General features: G+C 38.0%; 4 protein-coding genes across 4 annotated transcripts; 2 read left to right on the forward strand and 2 right to left on the reverse strand.

Annotated features, from left to right (window-relative positions):
* Nucleotides 1-5,963: 5,963 nt before the first annotated feature.
* On the reverse strand, nucleotides 5,964-7,425 carry ndufa11 (NADH:ubiquinone oxidoreductase subunit A11). The gene is made up of 4 exons (XM_065241884.2): nucleotides 7,267-7,425; nucleotides 6,784-6,876; nucleotides 6,270-6,392; nucleotides 5,964-6,153 (listed from the first exon to the last, which is right to left on the reverse strand). The coding sequence occupies exons 1-4, from the start codon at nucleotides 7,343-7,345 to the stop codon at nucleotides 6,041-6,043; spliced, it is 408 nt and encodes a 135-aa protein (XP_065097956.1). The 5' UTR covers nucleotides 7,346-7,425; the 3' UTR covers nucleotides 5,964-6,040.
* A 1,357-nt stretch (nucleotides 7,426-8,782) lies between these two features.
* On the forward strand, nucleotides 8,783-11,749 carry vmac (vimentin type intermediate filament associated coiled-coil protein). The gene is made up of 2 exons (XM_065241880.2): nucleotides 8,783-9,318; nucleotides 9,793-11,749. Exons 1-2 carry the CDS (start codon nucleotides 9,128-9,130, stop codon nucleotides 10,145-10,147), a joined length of 546 nt encoding a protein of 181 aa, XP_065097952.1. The 5' UTR covers nucleotides 8,783-9,127; the 3' UTR covers nucleotides 10,148-11,749.
* A 1,606-nt stretch (nucleotides 11,750-13,355) lies between these two features.
* larp6b (La ribonucleoprotein 6, translational regulator b) lies at nucleotides 13,356-15,336 on the reverse strand. The gene is made up of 4 exons (XM_065241862.2): nucleotides 15,238-15,336; nucleotides 15,032-15,145; nucleotides 14,725-14,938; nucleotides 13,356-14,648 (listed from the first exon to the last, which is right to left on the reverse strand). Exons 2-4 carry the CDS (start codon nucleotides 15,142-15,144, stop codon nucleotides 13,533-13,535), a joined length of 1,443 nt encoding a protein of 480 aa, XP_065097934.1. The 5' UTR covers nucleotide 15,145; nucleotides 15,238-15,336; the 3' UTR covers nucleotides 13,356-13,532.
* Nucleotides 15,337-17,653: 2,317 nt separating this feature from the next.
* Nucleotides 17,654-19,257, forward strand: gadd45ba (growth arrest and DNA-damage-inducible, beta a). Its single transcript, XM_065241881.2, has 4 exons — nucleotides 17,654-17,848; nucleotides 17,958-18,059; nucleotides 18,166-18,385; nucleotides 18,480-19,257. The coding sequence occupies exons 1-4, from the start codon at nucleotides 17,805-17,807 to the stop codon at nucleotides 18,591-18,593; spliced, it is 480 nt and encodes a 159-aa protein (XP_065097953.1). The 5' UTR covers nucleotides 17,654-17,804; the 3' UTR covers nucleotides 18,594-19,257.
* The last annotated feature ends 5,438 nt before the right edge of the window (nucleotides 19,258-24,695 follow it).

A 24,695-nucleotide genomic window follows, 5' to 3' on the forward strand; every position in this document is an offset into this window, starting at 1 on the left:
TCTTTGCTAGCGTGCAACTGTGTGGGAGCAGCCGAATAAAAGCCCCACTGATGACCCATTAAAATGAAACAGGCCTTTGAATGACATATCAGTGTGTCCGCTATAATGGAGAGAACCTTTTAACATCCTCTGATATCACAAATGTTTATCAGTCCCTCCATTACGGACAGGTTCATATATCTATGGAGATTAAAGTGGTTTGTGAAGAATTTGGCTCTCGCACTCTCTGTCTTTTATCACAGATCCGATTGTTCCATTCAAGAACTGCCGCTTCGGACACTCGACAGAGAAGAATGATGCCCATGACGCACAAGAGCCCTGGGTCGATGCTAACTGTTTTGGGGCATCTGCTGAGATGAAAGGCGTTTCATAAAAAATGCTGAGTGGGGCGCTGACCCGTATCTTCTTATGCATTGACTAAATGGATATACAATCTTCATATACAGATAAACTGAGTTGCATTAAGATTTAAAATTCAGCAATTTTGATAAGGATGAACTAGTATTTCAATGTATGCTTTTGGTAGGAAGGAAACAGAGCCAGAGAGCGGATCAATAAAAACAGAGCGGCAAAAGAAAGTTCAAATCAGCTTCTTTTTACTGCAAAGTCATTAAATAGGAAGAGAGGAAACTGCAGGACTGATTCATCATATAACACTCTCTTTTCTTTAAAAGGTACATCTCAAATTAAAGATGGGTTTTCCCAAACAATTCGCCTATTTGTCATTGGTCATATAAACAAACAAACTCATATGGGGTCGCATTTGATTAAATAAATAGTCCATGATCCACAAATGAAGTAGATAGTTTCTCAAATATTTTATTAATTCAGAAAATTTAACAACCCGGTTGCCAGATTGTGTCGGTTGTGTAAAAGTCATTAAGATTGTGTAATGATCCTCCATGGTGTACACTTTTGAAGGAACTCAAACTCAAAATCTATAAATGGCTCACTAAGTTGTTTTCATGCATAACAAACTGGAACAGGAGGAAGTGTTTTAACAAAGAAAATATTACATCACCTTTAAACTCCTTTTTCCCTCAAATGATTTAAATTCGCTATATCACGGCATTTCCATTGCACTTGGAGTTGTAATCTGTTCAATATAAAGTTGAATGTCAGTAGTTTCCAGCTCATTAGTGCATTTACAGTCACTATGAACCTGAGCCAGATTTCATGTAACAACCATAATCAGTCCCATGAGAGGAGAAACCATACACAGACAGAGGTCGGGTTTCGGGATCTCTCATCATTTCCTATTGCGTTTTGTCCCTAATTTTCACTTCTGACAAATTCAATTCGTGTTCTAATTTATTGTCACCTCACAAGATGAAATAACTCAGTACAGCCCCTACAGATGTCTGTTAAGTGATTCCAAATGGCCATTAGGGTTTAAATAAATATTATTATTACTATAATCTGTCCTATACAGAATATATACACAATGCAGTACTCTATCTGTACAAATACGATACAAATGAAAATAACTTTAAATATAAAGTGTACACATATTCAACATACAATTTAACAAACAATAGTGCAGCTACAAAAGACATTGTGCGTATAATGATGGGAATGGCAGCATAGATAGGAAATAGTCCAACGTGGGTTTTCTACAAGCTTAACTTTAAAGTGTCCGGTGCTCATGGTTATTGTTTTCTAATCTTTGTAAGTCACTTTGGAATAAAGCGTTTACTAAATGTCCAAAAAAAAAACAAAAAAACACATGGTTACTACAAACAATATGGTTAGAGATACTTATTTGTGATTGGTAAGTTAGGAAGTTGTCATGTTTTATAACAACCTGATTACACGCCGCTTGTCCGGGTACTGCGGATTGTCTTGAGAGGCACTACTTGTTTAAAGTATCAGTCTGCTTTCTCTTCTCATGTTTGAATTTGCATCCACCGGTGTTTTACTCCAAACCACAAGTGAAACGATCCTACCCCAATGTCTCTATGAGGCTGTTTACACTTGGCATTAACATGCGTTTTCGTGGATCGGATCACAAGTGGACGACGTTAGGTGTAAACGGTGTTCAAAACGCGTTTTGAACGCGTCCACTTTCGACCACTTTCAACCACATCCAGAGGTAGTCGAACAAGTCGGTGAACAGCGCTATTTTTAGCCTTTCATTGATACAACTACTGCGGGTGTTCTCCGTAGTTTCGTTTTGAAAGCGTGTGAAAGTTGCGCGATCCTATTTCATCAATTGAGCTGAAAATTCAGAGAAAGCTCCAACAAATAAACGTACAAAACACTGTGCAGCATGTATACTTGCTAAACAAGCAGCGGACTCCGACATAATATTAGTTTGCGTCCATATAAACTTATCATTACTCCCACTCGCAGAGAGATGACAGCAGAGAGACTCGCTCACAGTCTCGACAGACCGCCCCCTTACAGTATTCAGGACAGAAGCGGTCGAAAGTGAACAAAAGAGACGGATTTAAACACCAGGTGTAAACGTAATGTGTCTCTCTCGTCCACTTGTGATCCGATCGATGAAAACACATCTTAATACCAAGTGTAAACAGCCCCTTAGATATTCTGTTGCAGAGATATAGGCTTTTTTAAAATCAGTTTCGAGGGAGTGAATTGGCATCCACCGGTGATTTTACTCCAAACCACAAGTGAAACGATCCTACCCCAATGTCTCTATGATGTTCTGATGCAGAGATATAGGCTTTTTTTAAATCGGTTCCTAGGAAGTAAATCGGCATCCACCGCTGATAATATTCCAAGCCACAAGGAAAAACGATCCAACCCCCATGTCTCTGCGATATTTTGCTGCAGAAATATAGGTTTTTATCAGTTACTAGGGTACCTCTGTTTGGTTGTTAGGAAGTGAATTGGCATCCACAAGTGATTATACTCCAGGCCACGAGTGAACCGATCCAACCCCTGTGTCTCTATCATGTTCTGATGCCAATGATGGTAATCAGTCCAAAGGCTGTTTGCCAGTTTGAGTGAAATCGGTTCGTAGGAAGTAAATTGGCATCCACCAGTGATTATATTCCAAGCCACAATTGAAATGATCCTATCGCCATGTCTCAACGTCATTCTGATGCAGAGATATATAGGTCTTCCTCACGGTTGCTAGGGTTTCTCAGTTTGGTTGCTAAAGAGTGAATTGGTATCCACCAGTGATTATAGTTCAAGCCACAAATGAAACGATTCAACCCCCATATCTCTATGATGTTCTGGTGCAGAGATATAGGCTTTTTTATCAGTTGCTAGGGTACTGGTTTTGTTGCTAGTGAGTGGCTTGGCAGCTGCCAGTGACAATACTCCAAAAGCTGCTTGCCAGTATTAATAATATAAACCAACCCACCAGGTCTCTACGATGTTCTGATGCAGAGATATAGGCTTTGTTAATTCCGTTGCTAGGGTACTGTCTTTGGTTGCTAGGGAGTGGCTTGGCAGTGGCCAATGATGATACTCCATAGGTGGTTGCCAGCATGAATGATATTAACCAAGCCACATGTCTGCTTGCCAGTTTGGGATTGGTTGCTAAGATGCCCAAAATGGTTACTAAGGTGAATTAACACCCCATTGTGAGGTATGTTCTTACAGAGGGGTGTTGTTGGTCAGTTTGAAGCTTCACTGTAATGATTAAAGCCTTTGAATGCGTTCAGGGCTAATTCATAATGCGTTTGACTTTCCCTCTTATCATTTTAATCGACACGTTTTCGTCCCTGTGGTTGTCAACATAGAAAACGTTAAAGCAGACGAAGCAGCCTCCAAGATCCTTCTGTTTTCCAGTCAAATAAAGTGCAGCCAGCTGTTTCTCACATCTCATTAATTATTTAACCGCTGTGTTAATCACCTGTAAATATACTCCAGTGAACTCAACAAGCCTCTAATAAATTTGTGACACCTCTGAACAGTATTCATTTTCTTCCCTGTACTGGTCTTTAACATACAAGACTCGTATCGTATGCACTACTTTTGAATTTTCCAGCTCCGACTTTCCACATTTTACACATCTCAGGTCTGTGCCAGACAAGACCACCCCTGACACAAGTGAATATACACTCCCTCAATAAAACAAAACTCTAATCTCACACTCATACAGTATAAACTCTCTTAAAGATGAATAATAGCCCTGGAATGAAAACAGTCACTCCAAGACTTGTTCGTTTTTCTCAATTTAATATTTAAAGCAATGTATTTATATTTATAAAAACATTTATCTCCAATTCCATATGAAATAGTTTTGAATGTGTGGAAAATGATATAGGTCAAAGTAGCAATGAAAGATGCAACAGCGGCAACAACATAAACAAATGGCTTTATGGCCCAAACTATCAATAAAATAAGAGTCCTAGAGTAGATTATTTCTGATACCAGGCAAAATAAATAACCAGTAAATGACTTTAGTTTAAATCATAGCTAAATGGTATCAACTTCCATATGGCAAAAAAAAAAAAAAAAAACATTTATTTGCCTTAAATATGTGCTAAATGTTGTAGAAAAAATATATGTTTCCTGGTCAAAATATAAAATTATAAGTATATTTTTGCAGTTGAAAATATATATTTAATTTTAATGTTTTCAAACCTGTTATGTTTACAAGTTTTTCTTCCAATGCAACATGAATATAAATGCTTATAAATATATATTTCTATGCCATTTTGCACATTGTTCTCTTCATGTGTTCAATGTTTATTCCCCGTGTCATTTCACTTTATTTATTATGACTCAACTTGTATACTTAAATGTTCTGATTTCTTTGTATGAATATTTGGCTTGATGGCTACATCTGTTGTAAATTTTGTGTCAATAGCCAACTTAGAAATCCCCTTACTGATAAAAATGCTGATGTGTCAAATACTTATTTTCCCCGCTGTATATATATTTTTTTAAACGGCCAAAAATATATTTTTGAAAAACACATTTTTGTAAACATATTTCAAAATATATTTTAGTATATATATTTTTTGTATATTTTGAAATATATTTTGGAAACACTTTACAATAAGGTTCATTAGTTAACATTAGTTAATGTATTAACTAACATGAACAAACCATGAGCAATACATTTGTTACAGTATTCATTAATCTTTGTTAATAGAAATAAAGCTTTCAATTGTTTGTTCATGTTAGTTCACATTGCATTAACTAACGTTTACAGATGCGTTGTATTAAAGCGGAATACTGTATAACAGCTCCATCTTGTGGCTACAATAAGAACTTCCATAACCAAAATCTCTGCCAAAACCTGTACGTTAATTAAAGACATTTAACTGATACTGACATACACCATATACACTTTTATACAACTTACTATATTAAAATGTTATTTTATCTACCATAAAAACTAGAACAGTGAATGAATGATACAGAGATGTTTACCCAATTTCAATTACCTTTAAAAGGAATAAATGACCCCCAAAATTAGCCCATATTTTCTTGACATTATTAAAATTTTTAATAACATAAACTCATTGTTTTGCTTTAAAAGTGATTTAATGAACATATTGATTAGTTTTTGATGGATGGATGGATGGATGGATGTGCTTTTGGGGCTTTAAAAACGGGACAATTATAAAACTTTTTGTTGAATTTTCCCTTTAACGATAATTTAGAAAAATGTATCCATAAAATTCTAGTAGATAAGCTATAACTGTAAGCTTTAGCTTGTCATTTATCTATAAAAAGCATTTCTGAAAGGAGCACTTACCTCTGTTTTACCAAACTGAAGATGGTCCTTTACATTAAATACATCCATGATTTGGAGTATTTCTATTGTAAAGTATCATAAGAGAAGAGCTGTAATTCTATAATCCCATATTCATTAATCAACTAAAAACTTGACCTAACTACATTTGGGTGAAATGCAAATTAATAAAATAACACTCATTAATAGGACAAACATTATTTTCATTGTCAAAAAGCGCTGACATGTTGCAATTATTCCTGCTTGTCTGTGTTTATAAGATTGACATACTGTGAGACCATTCCATTTGTATTCTTAATACATTTATTTAAGCAATATACAATATAAACACATCAAATGCAGTGGACATATTAGAGATCACAGCTTTGGGGGTCCTGATACTCTCCATCCCTCCATTTTTCCAACCTTGGTGAGCATAGCCACAGTTCCCAACCCCAAACATGCTGTGGTACCTGTGATAGCACTGTGTGCTAAACAAAAAAAATAAAAAACAGCACTTCTGATTTTTTCTATTTTATACTATTAAAACATTTTGCACAAAACTTAAATCATGTAAATGTCTGTTATGTCTGATTGATATACTCACTCCGTGCCCCGAGGAAAATACCAGAAGCACATCCACCAATGAAATAGTTAGTTGGGTCATCAGGTGCATCTCTGGCCTGTGCGCTTAGACAAGTGGCCATCCCAAAGATGGCACCCATGGCAGCTAAAAAGGGTTTTTAGAAGAAGAATATTTACAAGTCATTTTAATATGCTAAAAACTGGTGTCATTTATATTTAAAGCTAAAAACAACTTGTTGAATACATCTGCTTATATAAGTGCTGTCGAAAACTTATCAAATATTGTTTGAATTTCACATCTATGGCATGTCTGTCATATAACCAATGTTGTTATCTATCTACCATTAAGACTGTGCTCACTTGCATACACAATTTAAGGTTTAAACATTTAAAGAAAGACAAAAATAGTAGTTTTAAATGGATCTATGGTAAAGTAATGTGAGATAAATCTGATAGACTAATGTTCACAAATAAACCCATGACTAGTCTAAATAGGCTAATAACATGTACAATAAAGAGCAGTATGTTTCTCTTACCCATGGTGGCAGTGCCTGATGTTGCTCTGGTCAAAGCCTCAAGTGCTGTCTCAGGCTGGAATGCCACTATGTGATAGGCAGAACCAACCAGCCCTGCAAACAACAACAATAGTACGTTTTACAATATGAATCAGGCCATAGATAGTAATGTTAGCCTAATCTTGTGATCCCTCCACTTAATCACGTATGATTGTATAAAACCCATTGGAGCATCCTGGAGAACTGTTTGCAAATTTAAAACCATCACAATACGAGGACAGCAGATGACAAATAAGCAGACCAGCAAACATATTTTTTAAATATAGTTATTTTAAAAAATTATTATCAGAAATTAATTGTAAATACAGTGCATTGTATATAAACTAGCTATAGCATACATGCTAGCAGCCCTGCCGCGAGCACACACATAAGCAGATTACACGTTTAAGGTTACATTCCAAAGATCTGTTAAAACCCTGTAGGCCAGCTATCTATCGGACTGACCGATGGCGGTGGCTAATTTTGTGGTGATCCATGTTTTTTCGACGCAGTCTTTGCCCTCCTCTAGATCCCAGTAACCCATTTCTGCTTGGGGACCAAGGACACGACTGAATTATCGCGAGACTTTGCGCTCTTCTTTCCTGCGCTGTTTTGAATGTAGTTAGTGTGATTAGAGCGCGTGCTGCCCCCTAGTGATGGTCGCTTTCGAAGCACTTACGAATCTTTTGTTTCGAATCAATTGGTTCGGAGCTTGTTTCACCTTGGCCAAGCCACGTGATTTTAGCAAACGAGGCTTCATTACGTCATAACTATTTCGAAACGTTTCGAAAATCCGATGATTCACCACTAGGGGGAGTTGATTACAAATGACCAGTGTCTAATGGTTAGGAAAACTCAGGTCAGTTTTATTATGCAAGTTCATAAAACATTCATCCTTCCGAGTAATAACACTAGCATTTTGTCTACTTTTTGTTTATAGACAGATTTAATGACAAAAATGTGCATAATTAAAAGGGGAGTATAGTTTTAATGATCTGTTTGCCCTAAATTAAACTAAAAACACATAATACACTTTTTATTATGTCTCAATTAAGTTAAATGATTTTTAAACATATTTTAATACAAATTATTTTCTAAAATTATTAGTTTGTAAAAAAAGTGTAAAATGTTTTGACATATCTGCTTTTACCATAATGCTTTTACACTATTTTGACCAGCAGGTGTCGCCAGCGTGTGTGATGTTTCGAACGCTTCGAGAAACTGAATCAATTGATTTGAAGCTTCGAAAAGCTTCGGTTCTCTCATCACTACTACTGCCCCCTGCTTTTTGGTTCGTTTCTTTATTATAGCCTACTAGCCACTACCTGACACCTGTCCGATTTTTATGTTTTGTAATATTTGTCTTTATTGCTTGGTCAACAGTGATATGAAATAATTTAAAAAACATAACTTTTTAAAATTCTTTATTGCCATTTAAAATATAGGCCCTATTATTGTAATATAATATAATATAATATAATATAATATAATATAATATAATATAATATAATATAATATAATATAATATAATATATCAGATCATAGTATATATTTATACTACAACAAATAACAACAGGTATAGTAGTAGAAAATATGCTGTACCAACACATTATAAAAATAACTTAAAGTGCACAGACTCGCAGTTGACACAAGCTTTATATTTGTAGAGGTTGATATGCTTCATTCTCAATTAAATTTTGGGTTAAATTGTAAGGGGAGGTAAAAGAGTAATTCTTTTTAGGCTGTAGTGGTAGTGTTTGGCAAAAGTGACAGTAATGTTATAAACCAAACAGCTCGTGAAAGATCAAAATAAAATCGACAGGATAAATACATAAAGGTATTCTAAATGTCTTTATAAACTGGAAATACACAAAATATCTAATTAAAATCAATTTATTACATTACAGAATAGCTTTGATTTTGTACTGTGACATGTTGCGCTGCTCTGATTGGTGGGCTGCTTTCAGTTTTACTTCCGGGTCAGCAGCTACAGGTTGCCGTAGAACTTGCTGGTGGGGACAACACGTCAGCGGGCATCAAAACAACTAGAAATTGCAACGTTTGTTTATATGAGAGTGTCATAACTTCCCGCGCTGCATTTAAAACGCATCTTTTGCCTTAAATGGATTACAGACACGCGGATGTACAGAAATCTCGCGTGTCGGCGCTATAGCATCATGAAAGCTCAGATTGAGTTTTCGCACTCATTCACTACGGACACTTCTGAACCGACCTACAGAACATGATCTGAATAATAACCGTGGCCGAGAGAGGTTACCGGAGCGTTTCTTGTGTCGTCCGCATACCGAGCAGCAGATATCGGGACATGTCGTCCCCGTCACCGGTGCAGATCAGAGAAGCGAACGCGCATCTGGCTGCGCTGTACGGCCGCGTCACAAACCTCGAGCAGAAACTGCAAGACGCGGAGAAAACCGTGCGCGAGCAGGCGGAGAGTCTCATCCGTAAAGATGAACAACTGAGAGCTGCCATTCAAGAAATCACGGAGGCCAAGGACAAGTGAGGGAAATTACCTTATTTACAGAAGTTGTGTTTTTAAATCTGCTAATACTGTCAGGCTTAATATTTAATTATATCAAAACTTCGGTTCAAGCTTTGTTAAATGTGCCAAACTGTGCATTGAAATAATATGTAAAATTTTATATTAACAAAGAAGTATATTGTGATAAAGGATGAAGAAGATATTTTGATAAATGATGGTAAGCACACAGTTGAAGGTACCCAAAATTAAGTGCAAAAATTATCCAGAAATGTTTTTACATGTCCATTTACAACCCTAGGATTTGTCCTTTGAATGAAATTGTCTATTTTTTGCCCTATTTGGAAGGGTCATGAATAATAATGGTGAGCTCTTTTCTGATTGGCTCTGCGGATTGAGACACAGGCATTGTGTCTAAGTCACTTATTATATAATAATTTTTATTGAACATTTACAATGAGTCTCATCCTTTAACAATTGATCTCTTTCTTTAGAGAGATATCCTTTCTCCATGAGAAGCTTTGTCAATCAGAGGAATCCATCCATAAACTTAACCAAACAATTAAGGAGAAAGATTCTCTAATTGGACAGTTACAGCATCGATGCCAGCTGCTGGACAATATCTGCAAAAGTCGTCCATTACTGGACAGCATGCTGGCTCAGATGGCTGAAGCCGAGAGAATGGGGCCAGTTAGTGACTTCGGGAAGCCTGCAACAAACAGCTCCATGACAGACGGAGAGTCCAACTGCAGTCCCAGCCGCCTCTCCAATCACAAAGACTTCTCACTCAGCGAGGATGACTCCGACGACCAGGAATTAGACGGGGTTGTGTTTGGGACCACTGTATGAGGGTCTCGGTTGAACTAGTACTTGTCTCAGGTTTAGCGGCCTGTGTGTTTATGATTCTGGTCATTATTTAGTTATATACCCATTGTGCCACAGGTTGTGGCAGTGAATGGGATACTTGCGTTAATGAGAAGATCGGTTTATTCTACCCTTTGCCTCTGTGCAAAACAATGCAAGTATGCAAAAGATTTGCACCTCACTGAATTATAGTTTAAAATATGCTAGATAGGTTTTATTATAATTGTCAACTCGGTTTCTCATTTTTAATGTGTGCATATGCTGTGACAAGCTGATTTTTATTGTTACGTAATCCACCTGCAGCTGTACCTTGCGATACAGCGGTGAAATGTTTAGGAAGTTAACATTTGTAAACAGTAGCTGCCTGTTTGAGTTTTATTTACTGTACCATGGTTGTAGTTTCCACAGACAAAAGTCAGTGATAATCTACAAATAATGCATATAAATCTAGTGTCATCTATTGTACACCACACATTGCAAACTAAGCAACTACACATTCTTACATCAACATGCATCACTTATGTTACACTTTGTGTTACTACTTATGTTACACATAAATACACTTAGGTCATATTGGACACAGTTATTTTGTTACAATTCATTTTTACTCATGTAGTTGGTAGTGGCTGGGTTGTATTTAAGTATAAAAGCGGACATTTTAGGAATCAACCCTAGGAGGCATCTTTAAAGACACTTAAGTTACTGAAACACCCACCAAACATTGTGTCTTTGAGCACAGCACTGAGTCACAAGACTGCATGTATGTGACACCATGACATCACCATAGTGGTGTACACCAGATGAACACTGTAATTTATGTCGCATTGTATGTAATTAAGGGATCTATGCAGTGAAGATGTACTGAGAGCGACTAAAAATACCCCCACCAGATAAACAGAGAGCATTTTCCAACAAACACGGGACGACTGCTTACAAATAATAGGCCAGTGATGGTCAAGCAGCGGCGAAACACTTTTATGTAACAGTGTCTGTATGGAAATGATGAATGAGCCTTGATGGGTGTCTGTAGTTTTGCTGTTATTTCAGTTTTGCTGATGTGAAACCAATTCAAAGCCATGCAGAAATGGATACAGTATAGATCTTTCTCCATATTAATTTTGTTTACTATTCATGTACATTTAATTCGGCCTGGCAAAATTAAGTCTATGCAAGTCTGTTATATTTTGCCATATTTATTTGTTTTCCGAGTTAAGCTGTGTGGATACACAGGTGATGAAATGCAACCGTAATGTATAGTGAATATCTTTGATCGTATACTGGAGTTAGGGGCATTATTCACGTGGGTATTTACAGTATATCATTTGTAACGGTTAAGATATGGTGGTTACACAATATTTCCGTGTTAGTTTTAAGAGTTACGTGTCGTAGTGCATTAAAGCATGGTAAATACATATTGGGGCATAACATATCAGTCTTGCTGGTGCCCTGTACAGAAATGTGTATGCTGACATTTTTCTCTACGGATAAAGTAAAACGGTGCCTAAAAGACGCTTGGGTATTTAGTCAATGGAATTATTTATTCTATAAAAAAAAGAAAAATCTAATAAATTATTTTGTTATTCATCAGTGTTGATTATCTAAATTGTGTTTTTGCTTCATTAAAAAAAAAAACCATTGCACACTGTAAAAAATACTTTGCTGCCTTAATTATTTGTTTAATCAACTCAGATTGTCTAAGAAGTCATTTCAACTTACTATTATTTATCTTGACAAGAAAAGAAATTTGACTTATAAAATATAGTTGAAATAAGTTATAACTTCTCTCTAGTCAAGGTAAATAAGTTGATTAAACAAAAAAATTAAGGCAGCAAAGAAGAGTGCAGGTAAAAATAAAGTATACTGGAATGTACAAAAATATACTTAAATACCTGTACATGTGAGAATTACATGTGCAGTACAGTGTTATTTTTATAAAACATAAAAGTGTAAAAGTTACAAATATACCAATTAGAAGTACAAGTAGTATGCAAAATACCAGTAATACTTAAACTGATTTTGTATATTGAAATAAATGGTGTCTCAAATAGCACAGTTGAGTACAAGATGATCTTAAGTAGCACAGAAGACTACATTTTTGTACTAAATTAAAAGTACATGTATGTATTTAAAGTGTATTTTAGTGCTATTTTTTCATCTGTGGTTGCAAACAAATATTTCAGTAACACTTTACAATAAAGTGGTACACATAGATGTAAAATGAACAATACTTCTTCAGCATTTAATCTTAGTTCATGTTAATTTTAATTATTTTATAAAGTAGTAAATGCACAATGAACTGACATAGGATTGGCATTACACTGTAAAAAGTGAAAGTTCAATCTACTTCTAGGGGTAGTTCACCCAAAATTTAAAATTCTTTCATTTTCTCATCCTTATGTTCTAAACCGTTTTTTTCTGAACACAAAAGAAGATATTTTAATAAATGATGGTAAACACACGGCTGATTGCAACCATTGACTTCCATAGTAGGAAAATATATACAATGTATCTTCTGCATCATTTATCACAATACCTCCCTAATATTTGTTTTCCTACTATGGAAGTCAATGGCTACCATCAGCTGTTTGCTTACCATCATTTATCAAAATATCTTCTTTTTTTGTTCATCAGACAAAAAGAAATTCATACAGATTTAGAACAACATGACAATTTTCATTTTGGGGTGAACTGTCCCTTTAAATTACCCCAGTTGGTAAAAAAAAAATAATAAAAAAAAAATTTAAACCTACTTTTTTTACTTACATGAGAACATTGAAAGTGAAAAAAAAACTTTTAAAAAGCTTACCTAAAAAGTAAGCTTTATCAACTTCAATTGTTCACTTAAAGTCAGAAATGTATTTTTTATTTTATTTGGTGCTTCCAATTAAAGTAATTTTTTAAGTAAATCCAACTAGCATTTTTTATAGTGCAACTAACATTAACGAAGATTAATACATGCTGAAAACGCCATTGCTCATTGTTAGTTCACATTAGCCAATGCATAATGTTTACAAATTCAACCTTATGCATTACCATTTCAAACCATATTTTTAAGGGACTAAATATTAAAGTCTATTAACAACAATTTCCAATATGACACAAAAATTGTAACGAAGTTAGTTTAGTAAGTTACAGTACTAAACCAAAAAAAATCAGTCAAGCATTGCTAAGGTTGAATATAAATTCATCTTTATTCAATTATTTATTCAGACATTTTTACAATAACTTGTTTATATTGATAGGGAATGTGAGACATAATTAATTATATGTTGCATTAAAAGTGCTTTGGAGTTGCACTGCACAATACATTTGCGATGACTCTGCAGAGGATCACCGACTTTATAAAGCAGCTGTGATGGTAGTAAGTGGTTTACTGGGGTAGCAGCACCTTCCCTCTTCCAATAGAGTTGTGAAATCCTTTGGTGCCATCCGGTCCGACGGGCTGGCGCAGGACCAGGGCACCCAAAGATCGCATTATCTGGCTGGGCGAGACAGTTTTGGCCATCTCAGGCTGAATTACCTGAGACGCAGCATGTTTGCGTCTTTGGACCCACGGGCTGCCTGTGAACCCCGTGTCATCTGGCGAGAAATCACCCGAGCTTCTGCATCTGCTAAATGAGGAGCAAACAGGTGCAGTGGGTGTGCTGCTAAAAGGATGAGTGGCCAAAGGGGATGTCACATGACTGCAAGTAAAAAGCTTGCGAGGCAGGAGGGGGCTTCCTACAGGACTGCCAAGGGGATTCCTGTAAGGATCGGAGCGGAAAGTAGACACCCGCGGGATAGCAAGGGGGCTTCCGTACAGGGCCTGCGGCCGGGAAACCCTACGGTTGGGTCGGGGCGATGCAGGGGCAAAATCAGACTCCGAAGAGCTGTAAAGTGCAGAATCCTCCATGGAGTAAAGCAACCTCTTAGCTTTTCTGTTGGGCTTGTTTAAACTGTCACTGTCAATATGCTCTTCCTCCTCTTCTTCCTCCACCATACCTTGGCTCCACCCCGGCTTACGAGTTCCACGGCTACCCAGCAGGGCCACACAAATGCCTCTGCCTCCCTCCATTTGTTCTTCTGTTTTCAGGGCTTCATAGGCCTTGCGTGCGCCCTCTAGATACTCGTACTCGACTACAGCGCACACTTTACTCCCCAGTTCCAGGTGTTGTTTGTTATAGCGTTTCAGCTCGGCAGGGATCTCTTTACCGGGGCGTAGTATGCGGAGAGAGGAAATGGTCCCGAATGGTGCAAACACCCGCATGGCAGCTTCCATCACACCTAACTGCTCCAAACAGGGCGATCCACTCACCCCATCTTTGGCTTGGGCAGCACCATCCAGGAAGTTCCAGGCCAGCAGCAGCTTGCTTGTGGGAATGCACAGCAGCCAATCAGGTACTGGGGTCCTTCTCCGCACCTTGGTTCCGGTCTCGTTCACTTCCAGCTGGTTGGAGGTCCGTGCGGCCGCCAGCGTCGTCCGCCAGTCGCGAGTGAGATCTTTAATCTATCCAAAAAAAAAATAAAAGGTTTACAGTAATGATATTTTATTTTAACAAAGTTGTTAATGCACTCATTCTTACCTTCTTAAAAGACGTCAATAGCTTCAAACTGACGAAACCCATTTTGTTTCTTTGAACATGTTTTAACAAAAAAGCATCCTCGGACAGATTCTCATCAGACAGGTAGCTCTCAAGTTGGGCAGCTATTTTTTCGCTCAGATCATCATTTGGTGGAGTCCAAAGTTCATCCTCACAAAATTCCTCCTCAAAGACATCTGCCAATTCAGTTGAACTCCTACTCAAAAGTTTTGTTTATTTATTTTATTTGCATTATGAAAAACTTTTAATAAAGTTAATACTAATATTTGACTCGTTAATGGTGTCTTACCCGTCCAAACTATCATTTAGCCCATCATCAGTGTATGAAAACGTTCCCTTTGATAGGATCTGAGGCCCCGTGTCATCACATTGAAAGATGTCCGAGAAAATGGGTGAGGTCATGCTGTTGACACATTTATATTTATGACTTAACTTGTATAATGACACGGACAGAAATGCGTCGATTAAACTTTAACAGAGGTGTAAACAGCTTACCTGACGTCTTCTCGTCTGGTCCTCAGTGAGTATACCGCCAAACATCACCTGGAGGCAGGTGTTTCCTTTCACAGTATGATTTAAACGTGCCGACGTCACAATTGAATAAAGCGGGCTATTGGGCGACGTCGTATACGTGCGCTTTAACATGTCACAAGAAATTCCTTCACAAGTTATTTTTAATATAGCTGGTTATGATGATATTATTCATATGAAAAACACGCTTTATCAACAAGACCGTGTTTTGAAAATAAAAGAATAAAAATATATTTATTTTTTATTTTATATATTTTTTTATTTATCATGCTCGTGCACGCTTACAATTAATTTATATATTTATATATGAACAAATTGATAATCGCACAAAATAAAAAAGGACATCGCCTCCCAAAAGATATCCAAGCATATTTTTTCACGCAATCTCTCCTAATTACTCAATTACAGTAGTAGCTGCACCCAAGAGCGCACGTTTAATACGTGTATTAGTTAGCATAGACATTTGGAGACCCCATGAACCCGACGTTTGTGTGTAAAGTGGGGGTGGAGGTGTCAAGGTAAAGTGTATTCCAGATGAATGATTAGGGGATCTTTGCGACTGTAGTGCAGGTAGCAGTGCAGAACCCCCTGCTCGGTTTCCTGTATATTAGACCTCTTAACATCCCCCTCGTTAAAGACAAGGTTTTTCTCACTTGTGTGACATTTAAGGGTCATGATGAAGCTTGTCTGAAAGTCCTCCTAATTATCTAAAGTTATTCACAGCCAATAAACACACTCAGGATAATGTGTGCTCAAGCATATTATATATTCAGTAACTGTTGCATTTGTAACGGTAAACGGCTCAGCATGACCGGAATTAGAGGCGCCGATGGCCATTTCTCAATCCGAAGTCTGCAGCCTATGATCGCATTTGTAGGCTGCATACGTAATGAAGTCTTATTTCAGAATTTTAACAATTATAATACCTAACTACTATTCTTAGTTAATCGTAAATTGTTGTAGTTTATGACTTACGAATGCAATGCTCAGTTAACTCAAATAACCAGGTTTGATGACGTATGCAGCCTGCATATGCGACCTCCGGAAGCTGCAGTCTTTGGATTGAGAAACGGCCAAAAACCTGCAAAAAGATTTTACAGTCATTTTTTTTTTTTTTTTTTTTGAGGTTTTTTTATTGAGTGCAAAAACATGAAAGGTAATTGGTATTAACTTAATAGGTATAAACCACTATACAATCAAATTGTAATAATATTCTTTGACAGTAGGTGGCACTCGATGATAACAGATTGCGGTACAGATTGCTGAAATGAACATCGAAGAAACACTCATATTATTTTAAAATTATTTTATTTATTTTATTATTTTTTGCAACGCATACCACTAAGAATTCAAATAGATTTCATAAAAATGCAAGTAATCCTTTTTTAAAAGTAATTTAAAAAATACAATTGTTTTTAATATATGAACATTTAACAGCAGGTGGCGCTTGAGGCATACTTGACTGAACTAAATTAGTTTAAAATATCGATTGTTTGTACAAGTAATTACATGTACTAATGCACTACTGGGACACTTAGATGAACTTCCATGTGCACGCATTATACGGATGTGCTACTTTTGGGACACAAGCACTATTTTGGTATTATTAAGCCAGTTGGTAGTATTGTATTGAGGTTAGTAAATCTGCAGAACAATGAAGTGCCCGTTAAGATGTTGACCTCAGTGTTTCTGCAGTCTGGACGGTTTCGTAACACGAGCACAACAAGGTCTCATGACAACATCAACAGATCTGATCCTGTGACTGTACGGTCTATAATTAGCCGGAGGAACTGGAACAGCATGGCTGATGAAAGTTCCAGGTAACCCAGAGACAACCTTCCAGAACCTCTGCAGACGACTCGTTTTGCAAAGCAAACCAGTGGATAAAATGAATAAAACTCACACTTTTCTTTTCTCATTTGTGCTGATTGCATTTTAGCATGATCATCATTTATGCAATGCAATTTGGACCAGCTTATGCAATATCTTTATTTTAACCCACATTTGCCAGGATTCTCATATAATTGATAAAAATGTAAAATGCAGGCTTTATTAAATGATCCGCATGATGCAAAGGTTTCATATTTAACTGCAATAGGCGCGCCTAAAGCAACAGGGAAACTCCATCATCTCCATAAGGAAATTCCAGCGAACTCGGTACAAACCCATTGAAAGCTGCAAAGGTGCGTGATGTACTCGTTGTTTGGAGACGTTCCGCGAAACGGCCCACGTGGGGCATCAACAGTAGTTTCCCCCGATCACCAATGGTAAAAAGAATAGCAAGACTCTCGTTGACGCTTTCTGACCAATGAGAGAAGTAAGCGTTGGGCGTGGCCCCGCCCCGCTCGAGAGCACATATAATCCGCGAGTTTCGCCAGGCAACGGCAGAAACGACTTGTGAGACTCAGCGAAAAGATCTAAGGAATATTGCAAACCGAAGCCACATTTGGATTATACTTTTGATCAATCACGAACTGGATTTAAGCATTTCTGAAGCTTCTTTGGAAACGTGTGGATTATTTGAAAGCAAAATGACCCTGGAAGAAGTAGTTGGATGCAACATTACTGATAAAAAGTAAGTCTTTTTATTGCATGCATACGTAACCATCACCTCGATAGAAATCTCACAAAGTTACATAGTAAAATATCTCGATGGTCGCTAACCTTGCGTGTTTTTTTAACAGAATGGACACAGTGAGCCAAGCATTAGAAGAGCTGCTGGTTGCAGCACAGAGACAGGACTGTCTGACAGTCGGCGTTTATGAATCTGCAAAACTTATGAATGTGTAAGTATTTAACTTGTTTGACTGTTTTACCCCAAAACCTTTCTTGTATACGCGCTGCTTCACGCGCACAAACAGTTGACTGACTGCAAATCTCTTTGATCCACAGAGATCCAGACTGTGTCGTACTGTGCGTACTGGCGACCGATGAAGAAGATCTAGACGATATCGCGCTGCAGATTCACTTCACGCTCTTGCAAGCCTTCTGCTGCGATAACGACATCAACATCCTGCGGGTGTCCGGTCTAGGGCGCCTCGCGCAGGTGCTCGGCGAGTCCAGCACAGTTGACAACAGCGAGCCGAGAGACTTCCACTGCATCCTGGTCACTGTAAGTACAGACTCTTGTGATCATTTGCACGATGCATTCAAAGTCGCGATCTAAATACGACAGTGACTAACGTTTCATTTCTTGTGTTACGCAGAATTCTCAATGCCAACCACTGAAATGCCAGGCGTTGAAAGACGTGGGCAACTACTGCGTAGAGAGCCGCTGCAAAAACCAATGGATCCCTTATCTGTCCCTGCAAGAGCGCTGAACAATCTGCACAGCTGTCATGAAAGGATGAACGAGTCTTTCACTGAGAAAGAAAAGAATAGAATACGGGCTCGGCACCGGCCGCCGTTGACTAATACGTCACGTAACGGGGCTGAGAGAGAGAGAGATAGTGGATCTCTTGCTGTGCTAACGGTACATTCCACCCTGCCTCGTGTCCTCCGTGGGGGAAAAGTGGTCGTTTCGGTAGCGGAGGAACCCGAGCTGTAGGAACATGAACTGTACACGACAGCCCGTCGGCGCAAGCTGTGATGGAGAACTTGCATGCGGGTGGCGTGGGCGCGCGCGCCCCCCGGTTTCATACGTGCAATGGGATGGAAAGCGAGTGCACGTCAGTGTGTAAATCTACCTATGGTTCAATATCGCTGAGTGTGGGACTAACGTGCTTTGGAAATGAATGTTCCGTTTACGTACTGGACAACTATGAACTGCAGTAGCAATATGTTTATATATGCTACACGTGGACTTTATTGCACTGAGATATATACAGTGTTTGCAGAACACAATGAATTCAGCTATTGTTATGCATAGGCCTACTATTTCATTGTTTTAAGTTATTTACAGTAATTTAAATATAGAGTAATATATGCATTCATGCTCTTGTCAAATGCAACATTGTTTCAATAAATTATTGATTGAGAATTGGATACATCTGTCTGCTGTTTTGCTTGGGTTGGGGGGTGTACAGTTGGTGACAATGCCAAAAAAATGTATTTTATGGATCACATCAAAATTACACTCTGGTTTAGGTTATGCTAGTCAAAGTTGTAACATTTTATTCTGGACTGCGTGCAAGTGCATTGAAGATGTGGCAAGCAGGGTAAACGGATCACATAGTTTGCCAAAGGATAGTCTTAATATCCTCTTCTACTGGAATCGGCGTCATGTCCTTACAGATATACGACTGATTACGACAGCACTGATAGAAAACCAGAAGTTATTCATGTTCAGTTCTGTCTGTTTTGGCAAGCTCTACCCCTTCATAAACACACTAAAGACTAGAGCTGAGATAACCTCCGGAAAAACATACAAAATTCTCTGATTACATAATCCTTATAGTAACTTTTCAGCGAGTTATTATGGGTTATATTACAGGTGTCTCAATATTGCAACGGAATGTCCTGTACTTTGTTTATGCAACACAATCTATTATATAGCAGAAACATTGTGACCTACAATACACATATGGGCACAGTTTCTCTTGAGCAACCATGGGCTGTGTCTTGTTCAAGGACATGCACGTCATGAAAGGGCTTGAACCTCCAGGGCCTGGGTTACTAGCCCAAGGCTTTAACCATTAAGAAATCACTCCATTACAAAACCTTCACCACTGAGCTGTGTTTTTAGATATCTAGCTGCTGGTCAGGTTAGTATTGTATGGGCTACTCTGGTGCTCCTGTATAGCTTAGTGGTAGAGCATTGCGTTAACAGTGCAAAAGGTCATGGTTTGAACCCAGGGAACACATTGATAAAATGTATACTTTATAATCCACTGTAAGTCACTTTGGACAAAAGTGTGTGCCAAATGGGTAAATCTACTTTATGAGTCCGCATTAACATGTTATCAATAAAGTAAAGAGATAAGGCATATTTGGCGTGCTGGCGAAGGGGAGGTCTCCAGCCTGATCTCACGAGAATTCGTATATATTTTACGAGTTGGCTGATTCATATGAATTCATATGAAGTTTATCGTGCAAAAATGTAAATTCTCATAAAAAAACAACAACGAAACCCAACCCCTAACCCTGCACCTAACCCTAACGTCACAGGGGTCAAGGCAAATCATACAAAAACTTACGAATGTGGTTGTATGAATTAATACGAATTAGCCAACTCGTAAAATATGTACGAATTGTCGTGAGATAGCACTGGAGTGCTCCAAGCTCAGAATATTAGCTCGAACCCAGAGTACTCCCCCTCTTTAACTAAGATAGATACCAGCAGAGAGTGAGGCGATGGGGTGGAGGAGGGATGCTGCAAAAACTGTCACAGGACAGAGTTGTGGGACGGCCATAGATAAGACCTCTTCACGCTGATTGGTTGGATTACAAGACCATGCTTCTTCCAGAGTTGCTTTTAGTAAAAGCATGAAAACCTGACTTTTTCCATGTTTAAGTGCTATATTGGGTCCCCAGTGTTTCTATCAACCTAGAAAACGTGAAAAAACATCCCAGTAACTTTGTTTTGGTAAACCATTCTCTGCAGGCATGTGAAAAATTAGGTCATGTAGATTTTCGCTTGTTTTGTGAGGTAGGTAGCAAGTCGAATTACAATATAATACAGCCCCTTAATCTGCACTATACAACAACGGCACTACCTTTTAGTGCAGAGAGAAAGAGAAGAGAAAATAATTTACAGCACAATTGTGTTTCAATTTCAATAAACCACCATCATTGCAATCAGTGTTTGCATTTCATCTTATTTGCATTTTAAAGGACACACCCCAAAACCCCACATTTTTGGTTGCACCTACAAAATTATCTGTGGGGTATTTTGAGCTAAAAATTCACATACACACTCTTGGGAAACCAAAGACGTATTTTGCATCTTAAAAAAAAATTCATAATATGACCCCTTTAAATTACGTGCATTCAGAGAGGTGATGAACAGTTAATACAATATAACATAGGCATCTAAAACAAACATAGGTTTTAAAGTGAAGACCTCCATTTTACACTCGAATTTAATGAAAAATAAGTGAAAATATTAATTGCTTTGACATATCCTTTAAACATTTTTCTACATTTGCTGATATAACCAAACAGTGGAGCATTTAAAAATCTGAATTTTCTTTCTTGATCTGTGTGTGTATGAGAGATGACTACAGTCACTACAGCTCTAACAAAACATAACAGGTCGTATTGTACCAGCAACAGTCGATATGTAACTGTGAAACTCTATATTAAGGTAGACTTTTTTTCCTACAGCTAATAATAGACAGGAGTAGCCTAGATTAGTCTCCTTTGAGATAAAAGCGCTTTCTTGGGCATTCCCTGTGTTGATTGTGCGTCTGACGTAGGCCGTCTCCGATTACGCACTGGTATCCCGGAAACGTCATTGACCATTTTAGGGCAAATCTCACACGGTCGCGAGAACCCCGAGCAACGTATTCTCGCGAAACTTGCGGTAAATTTAATAAATTGTAATGTGATATAAACTCAATTACCATTGGTTCTAACCAAACCATGACATTAAATACCTGCTGAGTCGTGCCCAGCGCTCGCGCCGCCGGTATGCGTGGAATGCGGAAGTAGAAGCTCTGCTTCCATAGAAGTGCACGAGCTGTTTCCCACAAGCTGCTAGAATAGGTCAAGCTGTTGAGTCCTCGTCGTGATCAGGTATTTATACACAATAATGTGACATGCAGCTCTGTAATGTAAATCGGTACCGTGACATATACAAAACGTATGTGACAACTTGCCCCAACTATTTGGACACAAAATGAAATTGTTAACATCCTTAAAATATTTTGTAAAAGTTAAGATGATCAGAGGTGACATTGACACAATTGACAACATTGCAACGTATACTTTTTTGTATGTGTTATCTGCGGATTGATTTATGCAATGCTAATGCAACACTCTATAAAAAAAATAGCTTAAGAGTTGATCTTTGTGTGTGTGTGTTTACTAGTTTAACAACAAAAAATATGCTAAATATAAGTTTTTGGTTTATTAAAATAAAGGTAATGGTAATAAAAAGCAATGCAATTGATTATGAAACTATAGCTCTAAACTTTAGATATAGCACATTGGATAATATGCCCATGAGACAACTAGCCCCCACGTCCCACATTTAGAACAAAATATAACTTATAACCAAGCATGCAGTGCAAATTGCAGATGAGACAACAATGCACCCTATACAATAAATAACAGTAACTATAAATAAGAAGCATACACATTGTGCACATACAGTAAAAACTGTAGGTACCAAGATACACATCAAAAGGGCAGGGTTATACAACTCTGTAAGTTTGTCTTTGGTCATGCATCTCAAAACTGTTTCATCATGACCAATAGAGGACAATCTACACAGCAATGTACTTGAAACACCTACACAAATGGGCAGAAAAAGAAACTAGGTAGCTATTTAAAAAGCATTCATAGGCAGGGACTCCAGGCCCCTGCTGAAGTTTTCCCTTCCCATAAAGCCTTGATCTGTGTGAGCTGTTATGACTGTGTACCACCCAGTCTGTTTCTGTTTGACTCTGGTCTCTGAGGTCGTCAGGTACATTCAGCTTGGCAGTAGCAGCACTGCTCTCCACCCCCAACCACATAACCAGCCTGAGCACGACAAAAAAGCCTGGCAAGACGTGACTCTGACCAACTTTATGACCCATCCCACAGAGTAGACCAAATGAAACAGACAGTAAAACAGTAGCTTGTGAATTCTCGTGTTTTCATTGGACTGTAAGAGTCTTTAATCAGCACTTTATCTCACCACTATAAACACATTGCTCATGCTTAATTAAAGCTACCAATTACTAAGTTATAGCAGATGCTGACAGCGTGTTTTAAGAGGCTGTTTATACCTGGTATTAAGAGGCGTTTTGGTCGATTGTATCGCAAGTGGATGAGAGAGACCCATTTACATTTACACCTGGAATTTGTATCCAAATCAACTTTTGACCATTTCTTTCCTGATTTTCGGAGGGGGTGGTCTGAGGGCGAGTTCCCTTTGCTTATGAAGTTTATTTAACTAAGTTCGTGAGGAACATGGTCATCTAATCCAACCAGTCAATGCAAAGAAGTGTCTGTCCAGGACGGTCTCTGTCCCATGACTGTTATCGCAACATCCCTCCTCCACCCCATTACCTCACTCTCAGTTAGTTCATCTATCCCAGTTAAAGGACAAGTTGGGTTTTTTACACTTAAAGCCCTGTTTTCAGATTGTTTATGATGAAATAGAACGGTTTTGACTAAAATTTGGACATATGCGGCTGCCCCGAGAATTTTCGGGTGTTTGTTTTTCACCTCCCACCTCTATAATGGCTATATAGGTGCACAGGATCAATCCTTCCTAAAATGCATTAAACTTTCGTTTACAAAGATGTGAAACTCACAGAGTGGTCAGGGGTGTTCACTGATATGCTCACACAAAAATCGCTGCAAAAGAAGATATACAACAGCTGTTTTAGCATTCGTTGTAAACTTGTGGACCTATTTTTTCAAACGCCTTACACTCGTACATTCTTCCGCTTAGAGCTTGAATAATAAACACTCCAGCCCAGTTGGTGGCAATAATCCACCTTTGCCAATTGCAGGAATACAAACAAAGTTCCCGGCGCAGAGTATAGCGTACCTCACAGGACATCTAATACAAGTCAATGGAGTTGGAAAAAACTACGATAAAACCTGTTGGAAGCATCTTTTGCAGCGATTTTTGTGTGAGCATATCAGTGAACACCCCTGACCACTCGGTGAGTTTCACGTCTTTGTACACGAAAGTTTAATGCATTTTAGTGGGTTCTATTTCATCATAAACAATCTGAAAACAGGGCTTTAAGTGTAAAATACCGAACTTGTCCTTTAAAGAGGGGGGAGTATTCATGGTTTGTTTTAAAATTCTTCCCTCAGACAGCACACCAAATATGCTTTATCTGATTCCCTATTGATTACATGTTAATGCAAACTTGTGAATCGTTTAAACGCGAGCTGGAGAAATGATGGGTTTAAATTGATGCAAACTAGAGTTGCTGCTTGTGTTGCTAGTAATTAAACATGCTGCACAGAGTTTTGTACATTTATATGTAAGAGCTTTCTCAGATATTTCAGAGCTATTGATGAAATAAGCTTGAGTAACTTTAAATGCTTGCAAATAGAAAAAGTAAAGCATAAAGATCACGCTTAACACAGTGGGCTCGCACAAGAAGTGATGTCTGTTGGAAAAACATTGTGCTCGGTATATCACATTAGATCAATAGACGGGGAGTTGGTTGTCTTTTGTGGCTGCTCAATCACATTCGACCACATGCGCGTTTACACCACAAAAGCAATCCGGTCAAATGCATTTTCGAATGTGGTCTAAAGTGGAAGAGCTCAAAACATTTTACACCCCGTTTACACCTGTATTTAGTGTCGTC

The sequence above is a fragment of the Paramisgurnus dabryanus genome, chromosome 14 (genome assembly GCF_030506205.2).
Source record: "Paramisgurnus dabryanus chromosome 14, PD_genome_1.1, whole genome shotgun sequence".
Classification (NCBI taxonomy): domain Eukaryota; kingdom Metazoa; phylum Chordata; class Actinopteri; order Cypriniformes; family Cobitidae; genus Paramisgurnus; species Paramisgurnus dabryanus.